General features: G+C 50.3%; 1 protein-coding gene across 9 annotated transcripts in view; it reads left to right on the forward strand.

Annotated features, from left to right (window-relative positions):
• Positions 1 to 22,894, forward strand: part of TMEM150C (transmembrane protein 150C) — a 25,905-nt gene continuing 3,011 nt past the window's right edge. The window contains exons 1-8 of one of the 9 annotated variants that reach the window (XM_055795724.1): positions 479 to 581; positions 5,685 to 5,819; positions 11,687 to 11,771; positions 12,854 to 12,907; positions 13,027 to 13,059; positions 13,161 to 13,228; positions 18,615 to 18,742; positions 21,114 to 21,291. In XM_055795724.1, the coding sequence (XP_055651699.1) occupies positions 5,813 to 5,819; positions 11,687 to 11,771; positions 12,854 to 12,907; positions 13,027 to 13,059; positions 13,161 to 13,228; positions 18,615 to 18,742; positions 21,114 to 21,291 (553 nt within the window). In that variant the 5' untranslated portion in view covers positions 479 to 581; positions 5,685 to 5,812. Of the gene's footprint in view, positions 582 to 1,588; positions 1,608 to 1,942; positions 2,080 to 5,684; positions 5,820 to 11,686; positions 12,908 to 13,026; positions 13,065 to 13,160; positions 13,229 to 18,614; positions 18,743 to 21,113; positions 21,292 to 22,894 lie in introns of those variants that run through there. The other 8 variants (XM_055795726.1, XM_055795721.1, XM_027795344.2 and 5 more) reach the window with 8 other exon arrangements.

Below are 22,894 nucleotides of genomic sequence, written 5' to 3' on the forward strand. Positions count from 1 at the left end.
ATGTTTCCTCTCAAAATTCCTACCGCAGAGAGGCTTGACGGTGACCACGAAGCCCACCGTCCGTTCGGAAAGGGCAAGGGGGTGGCAGGGGGCAGCCTGGCACAGGCTGTTCCTGCGGTCTCTTGCTGCTGGCTGGCTGCTTCCCTCGGGTCTCCCCGTCGGCTGAGGGCTGCCCAGGGCCACAGGCTGGGCAGGTGCTGCCGGGACTGCGGCGGGCGGGCTGGGGGGCGACAGACAAGGGACCCGTTCGCGGCCGATTTCAGCCCGCCCCGCCGCGGTGCCAGGAACAGCCTGCCCGGGCCCGCGCCCGGTGCCGGAGCTGAGCATGGGGCTCGGTTTCGGCGGAGACGTGGGCAGCGGGCGCCGCGGCCGCACCCCACCGCCCCCGGCCCGGCGGGGCTGCAGGACAGCACGGCCGCGCCGAGCCCAGCCCCATGGCCGCCGCGGCCGCAGGCCCCGCCCGTGCGGGGCGGGGGCGATGCCGGGCCACCTCCCCGGGCACGGCCCGCCCCGCTCGGCCCAGCCCGCCCCCCACTCGCCGCTGCCGGGGCCGGAGCCGCCGCCACCGGAGCCGCCCGCAGGTAGGAGCCGCCCCCGCGGCGACTGGGACGAGCGTCGGGACCCCCCCGCTCCCCCCGCCCCCTCCCGGCGCGCTGTCGCCGCCCCGTCGCGCACCCCCCGCCGGCCGTCGCTCCCCCTGCCCCGTCGCCCCCTGCCCCGCCCGTGGCCTGGGTGCCCCCGGCGGGGGGCGGCCTAGGCGGGGGGCGGCCGGGCTGCCCGGGGCCGCGGGCGCCCGGGGCGGGCCCGGCGGGGGGCACCGCGGGGGCTCGGCGGGAGCCCCGGCCCCTGCGCTGGCCGTGCCGAGCTCTGCTGGGGCAGGCAGGGAGGCGCGGGCCGGGTGAGGCGGCTGGGGCCGCTTGGCCCGGGGCCTGCAGGGCTCGGCTGCGGAGGGGCTCTCCCGGGTCGCGGGTCCGAACCCCCTGTGGCGTCCCGCCGGCGCTGGGGACCTGGCGGTGGCGGGGCTCGGCAGGGCCATCGGGCACCCCGCTGCCCGCGGCTGGGGAAGCGCCTGGGCTGGGGCTGTGGGGTGGGACAGGTCCTGCCGCCCCCACGTCCCGGCGGCATGCCTGAGGTGCAGGCTGTGTCCCGTTACCTTCCCGGGAGGGGAGGAGATTTTGGGAGAGGCTGCTGGGCTCCCTGGGGAAGGACGGGCAAGATCCTGATCCTGCCTCTGAGAGAATGAGACCAGGCGGTGCTGGGCGCTGGTGTCCCAGGGTGATGGGGTCGCTTGGCACCTCAGCCTTACCCCTCTCTTGCAGCAGCGTGCTTGGTTCAGAGTCCTCAGGCTGGAAAGCCTGGGGGAGTTCTGAGCTGCTCTGCCCTCCTGCCTTTTTTTTATTATTATTTTTTTATATTTTTTTTTAAAGTGACCTTAAGGACTGTCCGATCAATATTCACATGGTCCTTACGCCATAGCAATGTACACGTGTATGGTTAATTATGAACAGCAACTCAATATGGAGGAGGGAAGTGTGCGAAAGGTATATCCCAACATATCGCCCGCCTGTCATGTCTTGTCAAATGGATAAAAGTGCCTAAAAGAAGAGGTCTTGATTCTTGCTGGCTTTCTGCCTCTGGGTAACAGGGTAAAGAATGGGGACTCGTATTTGCTTGAGAAACGTCTGGCTCCTGTTTTCACTGTTGTACTGTTAAAAGTCAAACTATTTGCTTATTCTGTTCCTCGTGTCCAGCTGTCAGCGTTTTCTGAGCCTGGATGGTAGAAGTCAGTGCAGTTGTTTCGTTTCCCCTCCTTTAAGATTCTTTGTGCTGCAGTGTTTGCTTTTCAGATGCAGAGCAGGGATGTGTGCTTGTATGAACACCAACATTTTCAATTGTTTTTTCTTGGAAGTAATGTCATGTCCGTGGTTTCCTCTCCACCCCTAGCCATTTCCGGGCAGCCCGAGATTGCAAGATTGTGGTTTGGCCCAACAAAAGCATTTCAAGATCCAGATCTTACAGTCCAAGCTGAAACAATGAGCTCTGATTGCAGGATAAGCAGGACCAAAAAAGCAGAGAAAGGTTTGTGGGAAAGGAGGGAGACGATCCTAAGCAATATATTGGGAGGAATAAACTGTGAGGGAGGGTGGCTGGCAGGTGATGAAGCTGCTGCTGCAGTAGAGGGCTTGGACCAGGACTCTGAATGTTCGCTTCTCTGTGTCACCGATTTCCCATGTGACCTCTCGGTGAGCAACTCACTGGTCCCATTGCGTAAAATGGGGATAATGATATTTTTTGCTGTCTCAAGAAGACTTGCAAAGTTCCCTAGGTGCCTGGCTCCCCTCACCTTGGGTCCCCACAGGTTGCAGAAGTGGTCACCTGAGGTGCGGGGATGAAGGTGTCGTGAGAGGTATGAAAGGCAACAGGAGGAGGGAGAAGGGTGGAGTAACGAGGAGGAGGGAGGAGAGGAAAAGAAGAGTGATGAAGCTTCAGAAGCCATGAAAGGAATTGTTAAACTATCTATAGATTACCTTGCATGGGGTTTAATGCAAATTTTTAATGCTCTGGATGCCTCTGGATGGTCGTGCCTGCAAGGGAGAGCTGCCTACAAGAGCAGCAGTCTCTCTGTAAGAGTGCTGTTTGCTCAGTTGAGAAGTGTTTGCCTTTGGGAGGCGTGCAGACCTGGCTCCCTCAGGGAGGGCAAGTCCTGTGTGCAAGGCAGAAGGGAAGCCTGCTCCTCACCCTGCCCACCACACATAACAAACAGAGGCTTCCTCCCCAGTGCCTGGGTGCTGTGCTGCCCAGTGGAACAGGTGGCATGGTCAGCGAGTCCAGTGGGAGGGGAGGCCGAGGTGCTCTCTGGTGCTGTTAGGAGAGGTCTGGACTGCCTCTCCTGCAGGGAGCAGTGGGAAGGGAGGAAAAGCCTGGGGAACTTGGGCCAGTCTGCTGCAATGGTGCGGGGAGTGTCCAGTATCCCCCTTTCAATTTCCTGAGCTGGGGCAGATCCAGGTAGTTACGGAGAGAACTTTTGCCCTCCCTATCTTATTTCCTGCTCCCCATGAGGAACTGTGGGGATCAGCAGTGATGGCTGCCTGAGCCAGAACAGCAAGTGGCCTGTCAGTTTTGACCCCACAGGACTGCAGGAGTGGGTTTTGCCTGACCAAGCCACGGGAGGTGGCCACAGCTTTGTCAAGGAGAGCCTCCCCAGTGTGGTCTTGGTGCGGCTGAATGCTCTTAGAGGTGGTTTCATGTGGTTTTTAATTTAATGTATATCTCTTGTGCTACAGGCAAGCCTGTCTCTGAAAATATTTCAAAAGGGAGCAGAATGTTTAAGCCCTCTGGGTGTGCTGGAGAGGCTGGTCACAGCAGCCTTGCAGGCTTGGCCCCTGTTCAGCAGGTGGAGGCTGTTCCCTGGTTCCCTCTATTATGTTTTCAATGGGTTTGCATGAAGTGAAACGCTGTACTGCACCTTCCTCATAGCTCACCTGAGCACTTTGCAAACAGCGATTAATGGTTGCAGCAGCCTGGGAGAGTGGTAAATAAATTTAACTAATTCCTACAAATAAGGAATACTGGTGCATCAGTGGTGAAAGCCACAGAAATGCTTATGTGATTGCTTACCTTGTCTCACGACAAAGGATTTCCACAGGTTTAAACAGAGCTAAAAGACATGTGGGGTAGGTCGTACCCTTGACAGTCTGTATGCCAGAGAGGGCTACCTTAGAGTAATGACAAAAGGCAAGTCATGGGTACTGCACGTCCATTCCTTGCAGTTTACCCTCTGGCCCATCATGTCATTGCTGCTTCTCTGGTGCTTTGGTGGTCAATACAAGGGGAAGAGGACCTTAGTTTGCCATGTGAGCAGTACAGGAGGTACGAGTCCTCAGGCTGAAGAGGTTGGTGAGGGAAAACTGTCCTGAGAAAGCTCGATGTGCTGTGCCACACTCCCTGAAAACTCACGGGCCTTGGGTGTTTTCCCCATGACTGGCATGTGCAGGCTGCTTCGTATTTACGCTTCAGCTGGTGGTGCCCACTGGTGTAGCATAAGGAAATGCTGCTTTGGGGACAGTGCACAGCTCTTCAAAAACATAGAGCTGCAAAGTGCAGTGAAGAAAGGAGCTTGTGCTTCCGAACAGTGGATAGAAGAGGGGTAGAAGGGGCAAGAGAGGTGAAAGACAAGGTGAACTGTTGGGAAAAGCCTTGCTTACACTGCATGGGAAGCTCTGTAGCTTGAGTGTGTGTTTTGTGTTTGTTGGGGAAAAAAAAACAACAGTGGTGGGGTAGCAAGGGGAGGGAAACCTGGAGCTGTTCTGGCCTTCAAGGCATGTACTCTCTCATCCATGAAGTACAGGAAGAGAAGCTATAACCAGGAATAACTGCTCTGTGAAGTCTGCTCTTCTGGGCTTAGTTTGTCTTTCCTTACCTTCAAAGCTTATCTGTAAGTCAACATGATGTATCTGTCTTTGCCAGGTTTCACCTCCCTGTTGTGTGGTCTTTGCTGCTCCCAACACTTACGTTGTTTTCCTGATAATGGGACAGAAATTTCGGGCAGGTGTCTGCCCCTTTCTGTTGTAATGTGTGTCTTGGCTTTGCTTGCTCATGCGCATTGGAAATGCTTGAAGGCATTCATGGTTTTGGAACTGAGGAACAAATAAAACACGTCTGCAGACTTCTATCAATCATTGTCAAGATCACTGTACCTTACAAGAGGAGAAACACCTGTTCTACTTGTTGCTGGTTCAGGCAATGGTCATTAGATTGGGGCGGTTAAGGTGGAGGGTGGTCACTGGACAGCCTGTCTGCACGGTGCCTCAGACTTCCTGGGCTTTGACACAACACCTGCCTGCATTTGTGTATGACTTGCAGAGCAAGGAGGAGGTTTCAGAGACTCCTTCCTCACAGCATAGCTGCAGCAGGGAGAGCTTTGCTGTCTTTTATGAGGACATAAATAGCCCTCCTCGTTTTCCAGCAGTTCTCACTTTGGGGTTTGGCTGAGACTTTGGGGTAAGTGCTGTTCTCACAGGCATCCCAGACCAGAGGGCTGGCTAATTGTGTAAGGGGAAAATGTGGCCTTGTGGTGATGGTGTGGGACTGTGGGGTTGGGTCTGCGTTAAGACTCTCTGCTGGAGACTTTTCTTGCATATCAGGAGAGGTCTGGCTAAAGTGGCCCCAGTCTTGAGCACCTCTGCCCTGGGGCATGGGCAGTCCAACACACCTGCACTGGGAGGACTTGCTGGGGGCTGGTTGCTGCCTGGCTCATACAGCTCCTGAAGTCACGAGAAGCTGGGAGGGCTGAATCTTGCCGTGGGTGCTCCCAAGCAGAATGGGGTCCCTAGGACAAACAAACACACAGCACCGGCAAAATGCAGCGCTCCTCAGTTCGCTGTGAGTCTCACTAAGTCCTGGCTGCTCCTAGCTGGTTCTACCACCTGCTGACCCAGCTATTTCTGTTTAAACTGGATGAGCACCTTCTGCCTTACCCAGCTCCTGCCTCTGCCTCCTTTGCCTGGTGCAGGCTGAGGGCCATGACTGCCTGAGCCCTGCTCGTGGCACCAGTGGGACCTCGCGGAAGTCACTGCGGGCTGACGTAGGTGCGCGGGTCAGAGCACAGCGCTGTCAAAGCCTGCAAAACACCCCTCTGGTCCTAAGGTGGAAAATTATATTGATTTCTCTTTTATAACATCCAGGAGCCTGGTCTTGAAGCAGGACGTGCCTAGTTTGTACAACGCCAAATGCGAGAAAGGCAGACTCAGCCCAGAAGAGTTTACAGTCAGTGTCTCTGGCTGTAACGTAGCGGCTCAACGCTGGTTCACAAATGGCCTGTAAGTACCCCCGTGCGGCTGAGGGCACAGGTGGTGCGGCAGCGGGAAGCAGCATACCCAGGGCACTCTCTGAAGGACAGTAGGGTGCAGAGGAGTGACGCTGATATCGGGACCCAGGGGTGCTGCAGGAGTATCTCTGGGTAGGATACACTGTCATTTGCGTAGGCTTCTTACCAAGGCACTCGGGAAAGGCTGAATCTATATATATTTACAGCATTGATAACAAATTAATTCTACACAACTCCGGGAGACTGCTTCCTGGGGAAGCTTGGAGGGACAGTGCGGGCAAGTGGATGCTAATACAGCCTTTTCTGCCCCCACTTTTTGGTGGCTAGAAGGTTGCGTTCCTTTGGTGCGCTTCGCCCATCACTGTTAAGTTTGTGTTGGCCAGAGCATTTCATTAGCACACTGAATGCATTTACAGTGTGCGAAGTGAGACATGAAATACATGTAGATGTTTCTGTGGGTGAAAGCATTGTCTCTTAACATTGTTGCAGGATTACTGAAGCATCTTCTGCTTCCCCCATACATAACTCAGCAATGTCTTCACCTTTTCCCATTCCTCTCGTATATTAAATAAATGAAAAAGACATTTCTGCACACCCTCGAGATGGTAGGTGGGTACCCAGAGCAAGCAGAGCATCATAACCTGCTGTCAGAGGGGATTGCTTCTTTTCCTGTTACCCCACTATTTTGTTACGTGTTTACAAGTCTCTGGCATGCCTTATCTCTTGTCGTGCACTCAGTCTGGGAACCTTGAGATAAACCTGAAAATGTTCTGCTTTCTTACATTGGCATTTGTGACTTGTGGGTGGCAGGTTATGTAATGCGCAGGTTTGTATCCGCTCTGTTACAGTGATTAGGTATCAAGTGACTGTGGTTATTTTTGCTTTTCAAAGCAAGAGAGCAACAGAGAGTGGGCTCCCCCCAAAAAATTGTGTTCGTTCCCCTTTGATCGTTGCTGACTGACAGCAATTCTTTATGACTTGCCGTATATTTTGAACAGCATCCTCCACCTCCTCCCAGTGCTTCTGCCTCCCCACCTATTCTCTGCAATGACTCAATGGCCTAGCAGTGTGAAATGCAGGAGCGTTGCTCTGTCTTGTTACACAGCTTGCGTATGGACCCTTGAAATGCATCTGCATGCTCCAGTCTTAAAAAAGATGTACGATGCTGTTAACATGGTAATTTTTTCCTTCCTTACATTCATGTTCTGTGGCAAAAACAACTTCAGGAGGAGCCTGTAGTTTTGCTTGGCAGATGAAGTTAAGATGCTCACATTAAATGAACCTTGAGCAAGCCGCGGTATACGTTTGGTGAGCTGCCTACTGTAATTGAAGTGTGTATGTTAGAGGAATGGGAGTTTAATTGGTTGAGGGGGTGTAGTGGGGCAATGTTAATAAAAGCAGAGCAAACAGGTGACAGTCTGAGCAGATTTAGACATAAAAATGGGAATGAAGATAAGGGAGTAAGCCTGCATAGAGAGGAATTCTCAAGACACACCCTGTGGCAGTGCTGGAGTGAAACCCTTTGCAGTTCTGCACCCTGATCCATGGTAGCGGGCAGCAGGAGCGTGCTTCAGCAGGGTTTTTGCAATGATGGTGTGAGACTGTGAGTCAAGAGGGGCTGGAAAACTACAGCATGTGCTTTTGGGAAGGTGCATTGGCTCTGGCTGGGGTCAGCTGTGAAGCTGAAAACACGTTTTTATTAGCCTTGTGAATCTATTGCACCAAGAGGGCTTTCTGTCACTGAAGGCCTTTCTGTGCAAGCCTTAAAAATGGAAGACAAATGGGTGTATGCAATTACCCACTGCCTCCTGGATGCAGTATGTTTATTTGTGAAAACATGGGCTGGTGGAGATGGCTGTTGTGGCCAGCTGGAGTTGATTACTCAGATTTGGCATCACTGGTCACGGCGGCAATGCAGAACAGAGTGGTGAAGCACAAGGTTGACTTTATGTCCTCCCTGTGGAGCACCTAGCTGTCAAAGAAACTGTTCCTACATTTCCCACAGAGAATTTAGGTTATTTTTCCTATCACTCTTGGGATTTTGTTTTGGCTAAACTGCTGTGGTGTTTCAGGGGAGGCTGTCATTTGGGTTGCTTGTTCTCTTTTTCCTGGCTGCTGTTAGAAGTGCTGGTCTTAGTGTGCATGGAGGTCTTCTGGCTTGAAGACACGAACATCAGAGCCGTTCCCTGAAGAGGACAGGTTAACCCAAAGGCAACTGCTGAGAATGCTTGCTGAATGCCAGTGCAAAGCTAGGCAGGTTTGGCACATGCTTAGGGTTTCTCCTGTGGAAGGGCAGTGAGGTTACATGTAATTTTGTTCCTGGTGCCCAAATAACACAGAGGGAGTGAATGAGAAATGTGCAGAAGCTCAGTCCTGGTTTTAAACCATCCTCTGCCCACATGGGGGTGGTGAAACATCTTCAAGAATGTGTGGCATGTGCCAATGGATAGCATTAAAAGGTATTGCCACCTGGGGACATGGGAGAAAGGGACCTTTCTTTCCGGCTTTTGGTATTTCAGCTGTCAGATGCAGGCAGCCTGTTCCTCTTGTGTGGGCTGTCGGGGGCTAGCAACACTGCTCGTCCAGCCATTGCCCCCCTGCTCTCCATCCAAGGGTGTGCTGGAGAGTATTTGCTCGTGCTGTCCCGCACCCATGCCTCGGCACAGAGCCTGTCAGAGGAGGGTGTGTAGCAGTAACATCTTTTCCTGGTCAGTTCTTGCTGCCTGCTTTGAGAGGCAAGCCTGCACAGAACTTGGCACCCTGTGAGGCTGGCCGGCCTGATGTGGGTGGTTATTTTGCAAAAGGTCCAGCCCTGGCTGCACTGAGCTCTGGTGAAGACGTGGCCCCATGCAGGTCATTGTTGCACTCCCTGGGAGTGCTGTCCTTTTTCCTTGGTGCAAACGCAACCGCTGCGATGAGAGGTATGCAGGGGGTATGTTCTTTAGGTGTTTCTTTTTAACTGGCTGAAATTAATGTGTTTCTCTGAACTATGGCCCTGGCTTCCCATTGGGATGCTGCGCTCTATGCTGGTCATTCATTAATTATGCACTGATTTGGGATGTCATTTTGTGTTACTGGTTGATAGAAGGGGACTCTGTACAGCACAGTGAATATTAAGCACAGGGCTGTTTTCCAAGGGGATGAATCTGCAGCTGTGTCACGCTGCCTTTGATGAGGTTGGGCACCAGTCCTGCCCCGGCTCCATAGCAGAGCTCAGCACAGAGTAATAGTTATCTGGACAGCATTTTCACACTTCCCCACCTTACCCTGGTGTGGAGTCACCATCGCTGTGTGCTGTCTTGCTGCTTTGCTTGAGGAAAAAGCCCTGTGCCACCTCCCTTTCTGCACGACAGACAGCGCTGAAATAGCTTGTGAAGGCTGCTATTTCTTGGCTGGGAGGCGTGCTGGAAGGCGGAGGAGCTGTGGCAACCTGTTAACGAAGACAAGTATTATGGCTAGTATTTGCTTTTATTGCTTATATGAATCCTTTGTACATTTCCAAAGGGGAAGGGTAAATAGTAAGATCTGCCATCCCCTGACCTGAAAGAATTGTGTCACCTTGGCTTAGTCCAGCCACCACCAGAGAAAAGAGGAGAGCTGAGCACTGCATTAACAGCCTTGCAGAGGAAACACGGGCTGTAACAGAAGGTGACATTACCTGCCTACTCCCCTTCAGTCAAGACAGGAGCAGGGAACTCAGCTACAGCTATGGCTTGCACAGAGTGCCAGCACTTGGGCACTGTGCTGCCAGGGTCTGGCAGGGGCACCCTGCGGCAGGTGAGGCAGCTGCCACCTGGAAGTGGTCTTTGACATTGCTGGTAAGGTCTCCCGGTACCAGAGCGATGGCCAACACCAGCCAAGGGACGCTGCTGCATGTTGATGGGCTGCGAGAGGAAAAGGCCAGGGCAGAGCTTCACAGAACAGTTGTGACTGCTGCAGCAGGGCTGTGCGGGGAACAGAGCTGGGAAACGCTTTGTGTCTCCGGTGTGGGAGGAGAGGAATAGAGATGAGATGGGTGGGGAAATCTAGTCCACCCTCATTGATAATTTCTTCTGATCTGTTACACCACGCTAAAGATCTGTGTACACGCAGCAGCTGACTGCCTTTTAAATTGACATACTTAATGCTGGCATCATTTCATGCTCCCTGTCTGCAGTTCTCTCTGCTCCCAGGTCAGGGAGAGACCTTATTTGAGTGCTTTTCTGTCTTTTGAGGTTTGCCATTCAGCCTCACTCGAGGCTATCTGTACAGACAGCACCAAGTCGTGGCCTCATGGTGTTGTGCAAGTGTGGTGTGGGTCAGGGTACTGCAAGGGTTTTGTTTTGTACCCTGGCAGGGATGTGAAGACAGGACAGCTGGCCCGTAGGGGTAAGTATGATGCTGCCATGCCTTCTTCAGGGTCTGGGGAGCCTCACCTCAACTCCTTCAGCCTCTGCTGCTGTGGGCCCCATGCAGTGTCCTGCCAGTGTTGACTCTGCAGCCCAGAGCTGCCATGTGGGAGTTGTGAGCTGGGGCAGGCTGTGGCACGGTGAGGGTGCTTACTCTCTTCTGTGACTTTTCACATAGGGTAGAGGGCAGGGCAGCAGCTCCCAGAGACCATGGCTCCTGTGCTGCAGGTGTAGGAAAGCCAGGGCACCTGGGAGGAGGAGGAAGAGGAGGAGGCTGACAACATGGGTGCTTTCTTCAGAGCAAAGGGAAAAGTCTTTGCTTTAAGGACCTGGATGAGGTAACTGAGCTGCAAATACAAGCAGGGTGTAATGAGAGGCCATCATGTCCAAGCTGCCCTGGCACCCTGTCCCATGGGGACCTCAGTGACCCCAGGAAATGCCTGCCCTGCAGCAGGCTACAGAGGGAGGAGGAAGCAGAGCACAAGGGCACAGGTGCTGCTGCTGCCCCGGTGAAAGTCAAGCAGGGACCAGAGCTGTGAGCCTCATGGTGTTCACACTCTGTTTGTGTCTTTTGGCTGTGCTGGTGCCTGGAGGAACGTTTACGGAGGAGGACAGAGCATGAGGATATGTTTGATCCATTGTCAGGGGACTTGCAGGGAGACATAGGGCTCTCTGTGTCCGCAGCACAGCAATGCAGCAGCATTTCTGAATTGCACGCTGCTGCAGAAACAGCCCTGCATCTCAGATGCTCACCCAATGTGATCTTGTCTGGAGGACAAACGCTTCCTCAGGAGGTGGTGTACACAGCATCCTTACACCCCGTGCAGGATTTCACAGTGTCTTCATGTCAAGAGCTGATGCTGTTTGTAACACCTCGTCCTGACAGTACTCTGGGTGCTGGCACTGGAGCTCGGCTCCACTCTGAGTGCAGCTGAATGCTATTTTTAGCTGATTGCTGCAGCCAGGATAGGAGCTGGTCCTGTGCTTTGTGGAGATGAGGAGACAGCACGTGCATCCTTCTCCCTTCATGCTGCAGGCTTTGCTGAGGCAGCGTGTGTGGAATCAGTAATGATCCTGAGAAGGAGGCTGCCGAGCCTTGTGCCTGTGGGAGGTAGCAAGGAGTTAGGGCGGTGGGTCTTGTGGTGTCACCTTGTGCAAAATGCTTAGGAAAAATACTTTGAAAACCACTCAAATTCTGTAGGCGTGTCTGAAAAGTCTTCCACTCCACAACTCCAGGCAATTTGTGCCTTTGTTTTTATGCTCTGTTGTGTGCAGCAGGTTAACCCCTTGTGCTAATAATGACAGTATGAAAGGTTTTCAGTGCCTGCTGCCTGGCTGTTAGGAGCTTGATCTTGGGATGCTTTGGCAGCTGCTGTGCAGATGCTTTTCCCACTTTCAAAAGGCAGGGGGCCAAGGCAAGTGGTTACCTCTTCCCTCTTTCTTTTGTTTTTACTTTGTTCTTTGTTTCTAGCAGGTATGGATGGGAAGAAATGCAGTGTGTGGATGTTTTTACCTCTTGTGTTCACCCTGTTCACGTCAGCTGGATTATGGATAGTGTAAGTTATCTCCTGTTGGTTATTTGGTTATTAAGTAACCCCAAGTTAGGCTGGGGCAGTCAGAAGTACCACTGTGGTGTGGGCTGCATCTCAGTACAGAGAGCCATTTGGGGATGCTCTGTCTGTTACTGTGGGGCTGGGAAGGCACCATGGTATGGGCAGGGGCCAGTCCGTGCCAGTTCATGACCTGGAGAATCACATTTTTATCCCTGAGTTTCTGTGCTATCCAGACCAAGTTTCAGACCTTACCTTCTTCCTGGCTCACGTTACTGGGAGGTGCCTGAAAAGAAACAGGCAAAAATGCAAAAATTCTTTCATTATGTTTTCTTTGAATGAGTTGGTAGAGCTCTGGGAGAAGCACTTAGGCCCTGCTTTGGGGTGCAGACTCAAAATCCACAGCATCCAGCACTGCACTGATGACTTGCCAGCACCTTAATGCTGACACCTCACTTTGTCACTAGTACTTCTTATCAAAATGCACACAAGACTTGCATTGCCCTGAGCTGGGCTGTCTCCAAGCATGCAGGCAGACAACTGCGGTGTGAATTTGGGAGTGATAAATACGTGATCAGCAGCTATGCTCAACCTGAGAGGCAGTTATATTGTAGGATGTGGCTTTGTTCATGGTCTGTGGATGTTGGTTTTCAGCTGCAGGGGCAGCTTAAGCTATTTGTCTGACCCCTGTTGCTTGTTGTTCTTGTCCCACCCGTTCCCTCTGTTTGTATTAAAACATTTTTTGTGGATGGGGGACTGTGGCAAACCAGATGAATCAAATGGCCTGGATTAAAAGTGAAAACCTTTCCCCTGGTTGGTTGTTTTTAAGGCAGCTCAGTCCAGTGACCCTGTTTGTCTACCTGACCATGCAAAACAGATGCAACACAGAGAGAGGCACATATTTAGGCCGGGAATTGAGCACTGCCAGCTCGAGCAGAGAGAAACACAGGCTGTCTCCAGCAGATCCTGTCAGTGGGCTTTGAGACACTTAAGGTGTTGTTTCAGTGATATTTGGAATTGGAGTCAGAATGAGGTTTTACACTGTTGGTTGTTTTGTTTTTGTTTTTGGTTGTTTTTTTTTTTGACAGGTACTTTATAGCAGTGGAGGACAACAAAATTCTCCCACTAAATGTACCAGATAGGTAAGAGCTGGTTGTGGGCTTTACGTTCAATCACTTGTTTCTTTAAAATAATAAAACAATGAAAACTGACTGGGAAAGAAAATCCTGAATCTTTGTTCCTATGCATCTGTGTCTCTTAGGAAGCCTGGTTCCAAAAGACCACCTTATATCAGGTAAGTGAATGATTTTCTTCCAGTTACTGTTCTGATTAATGGTTGTTATTCATGTGTCTTTGCCATCCAAAGGTTACAATGATACATTTATATTTTCCAAGTATTGCAGGTGATGCACCTCCTGCAAGCTGTGTGTTTAGCCAAGTCATGAACATGGCAGCATTTCTAGGTAGGAACCACAAGGGGAATGTTTTTTTTTTTTCTCTGTCATGATTTGTTTTAAGAAATCACTGAACCATAAGTAATATCCCATACATACTGTTCTTGATTCTGATGATGTGAAATCAAATCATTTAAACTGCAATGACTACTGACTAAGACAGTATTGTTTTGTCTCCATTTGTAGAAAAACAGAATGAAGCTGGATGCATTTGAACTTTATTGGGTTTGATTTATTCTTATGTCTTATATTGTCTCAGCCTGGAATCAGTGTCGCTGTTTCATTGTATGGTGGTTTTTGTTATATGCTGTGAATGTGGGATAATTGTATGGGAATACTGACAAATGCAGCGACTGATTATACATAATATCATCTGTGCTGAAGTCCCCCCATACCCCAACCCTTCCTAAATTCAGTTACTAGATCTGTGGAAGTTTTACTGGCATTTCCCAGGAGTGGAAATAAGAGGAAAACACCACAAAGAGAAGAAATACCTGAAAAGTACTTGAAAAAAGGTGTTTGTGTTTGGTTCTTAAAACTGTTTGTTACCTTCACCTGTGTGTATTTTGAACAAATTATCCCAGACTTAAATGGCAAATAATTCATTATTTTAACCTTGATTTGCTCTTCTGTAGTAGTACTTGCATTTATTTATTTATTTATATGGGGTGATTTGTTGCGCTTTCAGTTTTGCTCTGAGCTATTCCCTCAAAGTGTGGGTTCCACCCCTGTTGCCTGTGAAAGGCATGATGTTTCTTTTCAGAAACCAGGAAATTCAGTTGAGTTGAGCTTTGAAATTAATCCAGACCTGTATGTGCACGAGTAAGATACTTTAGCAATCTTAATCTGACATAATAAAAACGAGGCTTTGGATGTAAAACCTGCTAAAACATGTTTAATCATGAAACTTGACACAAACTTCTTTATTTTCAAGTATCACTTCAGGGTGGAGTTTAGGTACCCTTACACTTTATTTCTGTGTATGGCTTTGCTTCAGTTTTAGATCTTGATTTACATATTGAGCCAGAGTCTCAGTTAGTAGAAATAATTCTGGCTCTAGTTTGTGCTAAGGCTGGGTCTTGCACACATTTTATTTATATGCCTGACACACAGTGCAATGGGATTCTGATGATGTGATTTAAACTTCTGAGCCCCAAACCACCTAAAACGACTTCTGCATAGCATGCTACTCCTTATCTTGACGTGGCTGTTTGACAGCAGTGAATACACACCTGCCTTTTCAGCTCCTTCCAGGTAAGGCTCCTCTGGTCAAGCAGCCTCTGTGAACCCACACCAAGTCCCACCCAGTCCAGGCACTTTATGAAAGAGCAGGAATTAGCTTCATGCTCACTTACTATGCGATCTGGGTGGACATGAGGATAGCAGTTGCATGTGTGAGGGGAGCAGCTGGTGTGAAGAAGGGCAGGCAAACAAAAGACATGCAGCATTTTGAAGCTAAGCTGTACTGTATGCTTCAACGGCTGCTTCTTCCGTTGCAAGAAGAAATATAACCAGGGAACCTCCAGACTGCAGGCGTGTTGTGGGAGATGTGATAATAGGTGGCTGCCTTGGCCATTGTTGAGTTTATGAAATATCATGAAATGGCTGGTGTAATGAGGAAAAAGGTCAGCAGGGTTGGTACCCTGGATTTCAAGAAAGCAAACTTTAAGCTATTGAGGGAGCTGCTTAGCAGAGTACCCTGGGAATCTGCTTTTGAGGGCTTAGGAATCCACAAGCGCTGGTCAGTCTTTAAGAGCCATCTTGCAGGAGCACAGGGGCAGGCTGTCCCACTGCGTCAGAAGTCAAGCTGGGCAGAAGACCAGCTTGGCTGAGCAGGGAACTCCTTGTGGAGCTCAAGAGGAAAAAGAGATTGTGTGATGTCTGGAAGCAAGGCCAGGCTTTGCAGGAAGATTACAGAGCTGTGCTTCGTGTATACAGGGAGGAGGGATGAAGGCCAGAGCTCAGTTAGAGTTGAAGCTGGCCAGTGTTGTGTCAGGTAACAAGAAGGGCTTTTTAAAATATGTCAATAGCAAAAGGAGGTCTGAAGAAGGCAGTGAGCTGATACTTACTGAAGATGGCCAGCTGACTGATAGGGATGGAGGCAGAGCAGAGGCATTCCATGCTCTTTTTGCCTCTATCTTCAGTAATACTGAGAGGCCCTGGGCTGCCTGGTCCCAGGAGTTGTAGGACCACAAATGCAGGAGCAGTGACTCTCCTCCATGTGTGGACACTGAAACTGTAAGGGACCAGCTGTATCAGCTGAATGTTCCCAAGTCGCTGGGGCCTGGTAAAATTCATCCCAGAGTACTGAAGGAGCCAGTGGATGTGATGGCAGGACCCCTCTCAGTCATCTGCCAAAGGTCTTGGGAGCCTGGGGAGGTCCCTGCTCGCTGGAAGCTGGCCAGTGTTATTCCGATCTACCAGAAGGGCATGAGGGAAGACCCAGGGAACTACAGATCTGTGAGCCTAACCTCGGTTCCTGGAAAAATGACAGGGAAGATCATACAGGGTACTGTTGAAAGGCATTTAAAGAGCAATACAATCATCAGGCACAGCCAACAGGTTCACAAAGGGAGAGTCCTGTTTACCTAACTGGATACCCTTCCATGATAAGGTCACACACCTAGTGGATGAAGGGAAGGTGGCAGATGTAGGTTTTCTGGTACTGTCCCTCACAGCATCCTTCTGGACAAGTTGCCCTCCTGTGGGATGAGTGCGTTCACAGTGCACCAGGTGAGGAACTGGCTGAAGGGCAGGGTTCAGAGAGTTGTAGTGAGTGGGGCTATATCTGGATGGTGACCAGTCACCAGCTGCTGCTCAGGGTCCAGTTCTAGGGCCAGTTTTGTTCAGTGTTTCTGTCAACAACCTGGGTGCAGGAGCCGATGCACCGTTAGCAAGTTTGCTGATGATACCAAACCCGGAGGTGCTCTTGACTCTCTTGAGGGGCAAGATGCCTTGCAAAGGGATCTGGATGGACTGGAGCTCTGAGCAGTGATTAACAGGATGAAATCTAACAAGTCAAGATGCGGGACTGTGCACCTAGGATGGAGTAACACCAGGCACGGGTATGAACTGGGAGAGGAGTGGCAGGGGATCTGTGGGTCTGGCTGAGGGCAGGCTCAGTGCCAGTCAGGGATGTGCCCTGGCAGCCCAGAGGGCAAACTGCATCCTGGGGTGCATCAAACACAGCATAACCAGCTGGGCAAAGAGGTGGTTATCCCTGGGTGCTGGGGTGGCCTCACCTTGAGCAGTGTGTGCGGTTCAGGGCCCCACAATCTGACACAGATGTGAAAGTACTTGAGCGCATCCAGAAGAGGGTAACGCAGCTGGTGGAAGGGCTGAAGACATGTCGTATGAGGAACGGCTGAGGACTTTGGTTTTGTCCAGTTTGGAGCAAAGGGGGCTGAGGGGTGACCTCATTGCCCTCTCCAGCTTCCTGAGGAGGGGAAGTGGAGAGGGAGGTGCTGAGCATTTCTCCCTGGGATCCAGCGATAGGACGTGTGGGAATGGTTCGAAGCTGCATCTGAGGAGGTTTAGACTGGACATTGGGAAGCATTTCTTTACTGAGAGCGTGGTCAAACACTGGAACAAGCTTCCTGGGGGGGTGGGCGATGCCCCAGGCCTGTCAGTGTTTCAGAGGCGTTTGGACCATTCCCCTAATAACATGCTTTAACTTTTGGTCGGCCCTGAAGTGGTCAGGCACTTGGACGGGATGATTGTTGTGGATCTCTTCCAACTGAACTATTCTCTCCCTCTCCCTCTCCCTCTCCCTCTCCCTCTCCCTCTCCCTCTCCCTCTCCCTCTCCCTCTCCCTCTCCCTCTCCCTCTCCCTCTCCCTCTCCCTCTCCCTCTCCCTCTCCCTCTCCCTCTCCCTCTCCCTCTCCCTCTCCCTCTCCCTCTCCCTCTCCCTCTCCCTCTCCCTCTCCCTCTCCCTCTCCCTCTCCCTCTCCTCTTTTGGATAAAGCCAAGCTTTTCTCTGCTGTACTGGGTGCTTCTGAGAGCTGCTTTTAGTGTATACCTCTGGCCACCTTAGTTGTGTCAAAGCCATTGCTGTAGGAGAGGAAAACTGCAGAAATATGCGGGTAACATAGATATTACTGAATATTGAAAATGCCATTGTTTTTCACATAATGCTGGAAGGTGACCTTTTCATTCCCTTTTGTTATTCCCATCAGTGTTTTAGGAAAAGTTAACATAACTTCAGGATCCTGTCCTATAGAAATAGAAATGAAAAAGTTCCTGCACATGAGCTCAAGTAGTCACAAAGTGGCTGTCCCAAACAATTACCTAGGGACGAAAACCAGAAATTCTCTTTTTTAGGGGAACAAAGACCTGTGGTTTTCAAGGATTTGGAGTGGATTGATCCACTAAAGCAAAGTGTGAGAGAGCAAACTCAAACATCTTTTGCAGTTTGGATAAAAGTGGGTATTTTTCAGTTACAGTGCCCTTATTTTTCTAAACTCTGTGTTTGGAATTATACCAGGGGTTTTGTGGAAGATGTAGATCTAATTTGCAGACAACAGTATGACCTGCATGTTTTCAATTTGAGCATAAGCATAAGAAGGTGTTCAGCAACAACCAGTAAATTTCCCTCTTCAATTAACTTGTTTGTTAGTGGTCTGATTTGAATCCCATCTGAAGGCCAACTGATTGCTTGGCTTTCCGCGTTGTTCCATGCAGCATTCCTTAGGGAGGGCAAGAATAAAGAATGTGAATATCTCCTGGGGTTATGTCATATCATATGACATATCATGTATCATATATATCATGTATCATATGTCATGTCATAGCACTTGGGCTAATTGTATGCTTGGAAGGACTGTTCTTCCAGTGTTCGTGGAAAATTAGTGCAATATTTTGGCTTACATTTGTGGCACCAGCAACTTGTTTCAGAGGAGGAGAAGAGGCGGTGGGTGTTATGGAAAAACCTGCAGAAATACATATGTTCCATTCATACATTCTCTAATACAGGTGAGGCTTGATGTACCTCCTCCAAGAGAGCTCAGTGCTCATGAATGGAGTGAAACTTGATGCAAGCCCAGCTGCCACAATGTGAATACATGGGGCGGGGGGGTGATAGACTACGTGCTGGGAGCTTCACAGGCAAATAGGAAGGTGGTGCTCTTCCCCCAGAAAATTTGCAACCCAGTTCCTAGATAAAGCATCATGAGAAAAGGAAGCGTGGGAACTCAGTGTAACTGGATTACAAGAGAGATGCTTCCTGTGCTTAGTCTCGTCTGTGATGGGAGGGGGCCATGCAGAAGCACTAAGATAGCCAGCCTGCAGTGCGCTCTCCCCTCTGGGTGGAAAGAGGGCTAGGGGTCCGTGAGCCCTCAGCCAGATGGTTACTACAGTGTTCTACCTAATGACATACCTTGCATTGTTTCCTTTTCAGCACTTGTCGTGGCTGTCCTGCGCTTCATTCAGCTGAAGCCGAAGGTGCTGAACCCTTGGCTGAACGTCAGCGGCCTGGTGGCATTATGCTTGGCCTCTTTTGGGATGACCCTCCTCGGCAACTTTCAGGTACTGTGCTCTAGGCTTGGGCCACTGTGTCCATGCTGTGAGATTCCTGCTTTTCTAGGACATCTGCTTTGGTCTTTGAACTGCCTGTGACGTGAGCTCAGGAGATACGTTAGGCTGTGCCTCAGCCTGCCTTGTACCTGCTCTGCCACCTCTGTCTGCTGCTTACGTAGCCCCACTGACATGCTGAGATGAAGTGCCACAATAATTTTTCACATATTCCCAGTAGGATTTGCACCTGCATGCTTACCCTCGACCTGCCAAGAGTCTGAGCAGGGACCCTGCTGAGCTTCTTGAGCCTTAGGGGTTGGCACAGATGGTTCTGGGTAAAAGGACTGACCTGGAAGTTTACGTACGCACCTGCGCGAACGGGCGCACAGCTGCCCGTACAGATTTAGCAGGCAGTTCAGGGTCCTTCATTTAAAACATACCTTGTTTAAACCCACCTTCTGCTTGTCCTCAGACTGGCCACGAGAGGGACACAGCAGAGGAACGCTACAAGGGTGCCTGAGCAGAGGGTCCCTCCGCTTCCCGATCTGTTCTGCCAGAGCCGCAGCGTTGCTTTGTATGGTTGGGTGTTCACTGTCATCACAAGCGTGTCTGTTAGGTCTGCAGTGAAAATCGTGGCATTAGAGTCAGTGGCCCTTAGGTTTCCCTATCCCTTTGCTGTCCCTGATGCTCTGCCTCTCACTGGGGTGCAAGTAATGACCCCCAATAATGACAGGAACAGAGAAAGTTCAGTGTAGGCTGATGTCTTTCCTGGCTTTGCAGTCGGGGAGCTATTTTTCCTGCCAATGCAGGAAGGGTGAGTAGCGGTTTGGGATGTGGAGCAATTGCAGGAGCTTTGTGTCCTTTCATATTTTTTTATTGTTTTTTAATGAGGTGTGAGATAATTTGACTGTTTGGGACCTGGTCTTCCTAATTCCACAGCACCAGACAAAAACCTGGAGTCTTGTTTTTTTCATGAGAGCTTCCCAGCTAGGAACTATGAGGCTTTTGTAACAGCTTTGTCTAGGTATGAGAAGAGTATTTCTAGTACAGGGAAGGTACTAGGAAGCAGTTTCAACCTCTCCTTCCTTTTTTTTCACTCCTTGGAGCAAATTATTGTTATTTAAAAGTGGATACTTTGAATCATGCCTGGTTATAAATTCTGAACTAATTATCCACTCCTTGTTAGTTACCTGTATCCTTGCTTAGATCTTTTGCCAAACCACAAAAGCATGAAACCCTGTTTTTCCCTGCCTGATTGCTAAGCTGAATGTGGCATTAAACCATATTTCTGGAAAATTACAGCTTGAGTGTGTTAGAGGGACGTTATGGCTGAGTCCCTTGCAGTGCAGGCTGCCTTGGGAAAGGCAGCTCAATCCCATTTTTGTGGGCACTAGAGTTATGCAAAGCCAGAGGGGCAGGGCAGCATTTGAACGTACCCTTGAAAAAAACCTCGAGGTAGGGAGGAGAGGGGAAAGATTAGTGGAGGCACAGTAACTAGACTATTATCTTGTAGACTGCATCTTGTTTGGTGCAAATTTATTAAATCACCAAACAGGAATCAAGGCTGCAGGGAGGAATTACAGACTGCTGTTTTTTCTAGAAGAGCCTCAGAAGCAGAAGGAAAGAGAGATTGTCTGGCTTAAGTCTTGTCCGTGCTGGACTTTCTGAATGAATTTGCAGCCTCAGGGGATCTCTTTGCAGATTCTTGCTTGTTGAACCTGGCTGTCCTTTTGCCTTGTGGCATTGCACAGTCACTGAGCCCTGTGAAACATGAGAGCCCAAGGAAGAGAGAAGCACTTGCACTCCAGAGAGATTGGGTTCATATTGCCTCAGGCCCCAATGGTCAAGGATGGGCAGGAGAGGGAACAGACTGTCAAGCTCTTTGGTCATAGAAACTTGCCAAACCAGGAGCATGTGTCTGTGTTTTGGCTTGTGCTAGCTTAGCAGAGGTGGTAGGCTTTGGCCACCCTCTGCCCCAGGCAGCACTGCTCCATGCAGCTGGCACTGAAGGTCGCACAGTTTGTGTCCAATGCAGGGAGCTGTACAAGACCCCAGTGGATTGTCCTTGCCTGCCCTGGCCATCATATCAAGCCAGGGAAGGATGTACTTCTGAGCGCTGTGTTAGCGAGTCTTGTCAGGGAGCTGTGGAGGCAGTCCCCAGGCAACTGCAGTTTCCACTGTGTTTGGGCTTTGAGCAGTAGATCTGCTTGACTGTGACAGCTGTCAACTCGTCTTGGTTATGTGATACCTTACACCTTTGCCAGAAGAAATGATACAGCATCTCTGTCTCAAACCCCAGTTATTCCCACTCTCTCTATCCCACCCAGCAGCTAGCAGCTAGCTCCTGTTGCATCCAAACAATGACCATTTTGTTTGTTCCTAGCTTTCCAATGATGAGGAGATCCACAATGTGGGCACATCGCTGACCTTTGGTTTTGGGACCTTGGCGTGCTGGATCCAGTCTGCCCTCACCCTCAAGATCAACCTGAAGAACGAGGGACGGAAAGCTGGGATTCCACGAGTTGCGCTGTCAGCCAGCATCACCCTCTGTGTGGTGCTCTGTATCCTTTTGTCCTGCTCCCTGGGAAGCCAGGTATCATACGTATCTGACACTCTCTGCAGCAGGGAACGTTGGCTCTTCTCACATCCTTTCTAGGATCTCAAAACATTTAGGAATGCTGTGTAGCTTGCCTTCATGGCATGATTGGCTCATTTTGCTACTTGTGTTTTACCAGAAGGCAGTGTTTCATAGATGGGCTTACTTCTTTCGTAAATGTTTCTAAAACTTGGTAGTGATATCCAAAGTGGTTACAATATTGCATAGTATCTGTGTGATTTAATGGCACCACTGCTTACCTACACAGTAGCATTTAAGATTATGCAAAATACTGAGATACAAAATCTCAGGAGAACAAAGGAACAAGGGAAGAAAAGAGATTTCTGAAGATGAGAAGATTTTGATGTGTTTATTGAAATGCTCCAGGGTGGTAGATCTAGCTCTGCCTTTTAAAATGCTTAGCGTAGCCAAGAGCTGCTGGGTCATGTAAGCTTTGGGTAGGACTAGGTACTTTGCAAATGAGGTTTGGGCTGTGGAGTCTGTGGTCACTCAGGCTGGATGTACATGTGGCTTCCTCTCCACCTTGTGCCTGTCAGCCCCACTCCAGACCTTCTGTTTACACCAGCACTCTGTACCCTGGGTGTTTGTTTAGGGTGGATCCATTCACTGCATAGTTGCATCAACTTAGTGCTGGGATAAGCAAGAGGTCAGGAATAAATGGCAAGGAAGATAATCCCCCTCTTCAGGGAACAGCCTGTTCTTAAAACAGTTGCTTAGTCACTTGGTTGGTTTTGAAGATTTCAGTCAGTGTGCAGAGGAATAGCAGATTGACGTGAAGATGTACCATCAGTTGCCTCTTAAGCTTCCTTGGGAAAATCTGGAGGTGAGCATCATACCTTGGAGTACATAACGTAGGAGTTTGCCTGTGGTGCTCCCCTTGCCCCAAGACCATAGGTCCTCCAGGGTGTGTATGGGGTAGGGCTGCATGTGAGGAGCTGGGCCAGGCTCCTGCTATGCTGCTGTCTTCAGAGGTGTCTGCCAGGCTGGGAGCAGGAGCAGCCAGGTACGCCAGGGTGTAGCTGCTCCTGTACTGACATGCTGGGTGCGCCCAGCCCTCCCCAGCTGGCTGCATGGCACTGAAGGCCTTGGGCCCTCTGTGGAGGAGGGCAGGCTGAAGCAGGAGACCCATTCTGTGCCCCCCTGCCTCTCCAGCTCTGAAAAAGCTTGGGGCTGGCTCCCTATCTCATGTGGCTTGTGCATAACCCTTGCACTGCAGGGAAAGAAGATGATATTTAAAGACAGACACAGAATGCTGTTTGCTGAAATGAAGCTTTGGTTGCCTACACTAAGCCCAAGATGAAAAGTCTCTGATTATCGGCTTTGTGCAGTTAAAGCATAGGAGATGCTGCTTGTTTATTTGTTTTACCTGTGAAGATTTGTGATGCTGCGTTCTTGAAGTACAGAGGAAATCCCGAGAGACAGAAGAGCCAGTAGGTTTAGAGGAGATGTGCACTGGGCTAGGGCAGGTCCCCAGCTGAGGAGAGGGTGCCTTCTGCTTTAGGGGAGATGAGAACTGCTTTTATGGAGTACTCCCAACACAACCCGAG

The sequence above is a fragment of the Falco peregrinus genome, chromosome 2, assembly GCF_023634155.1.
Source record: "Falco peregrinus isolate bFalPer1 chromosome 2, bFalPer1.pri, whole genome shotgun sequence".
NCBI classification, from domain to species: Eukaryota; Metazoa; Chordata; class Aves; order Falconiformes; family Falconidae; genus Falco; species Falco peregrinus.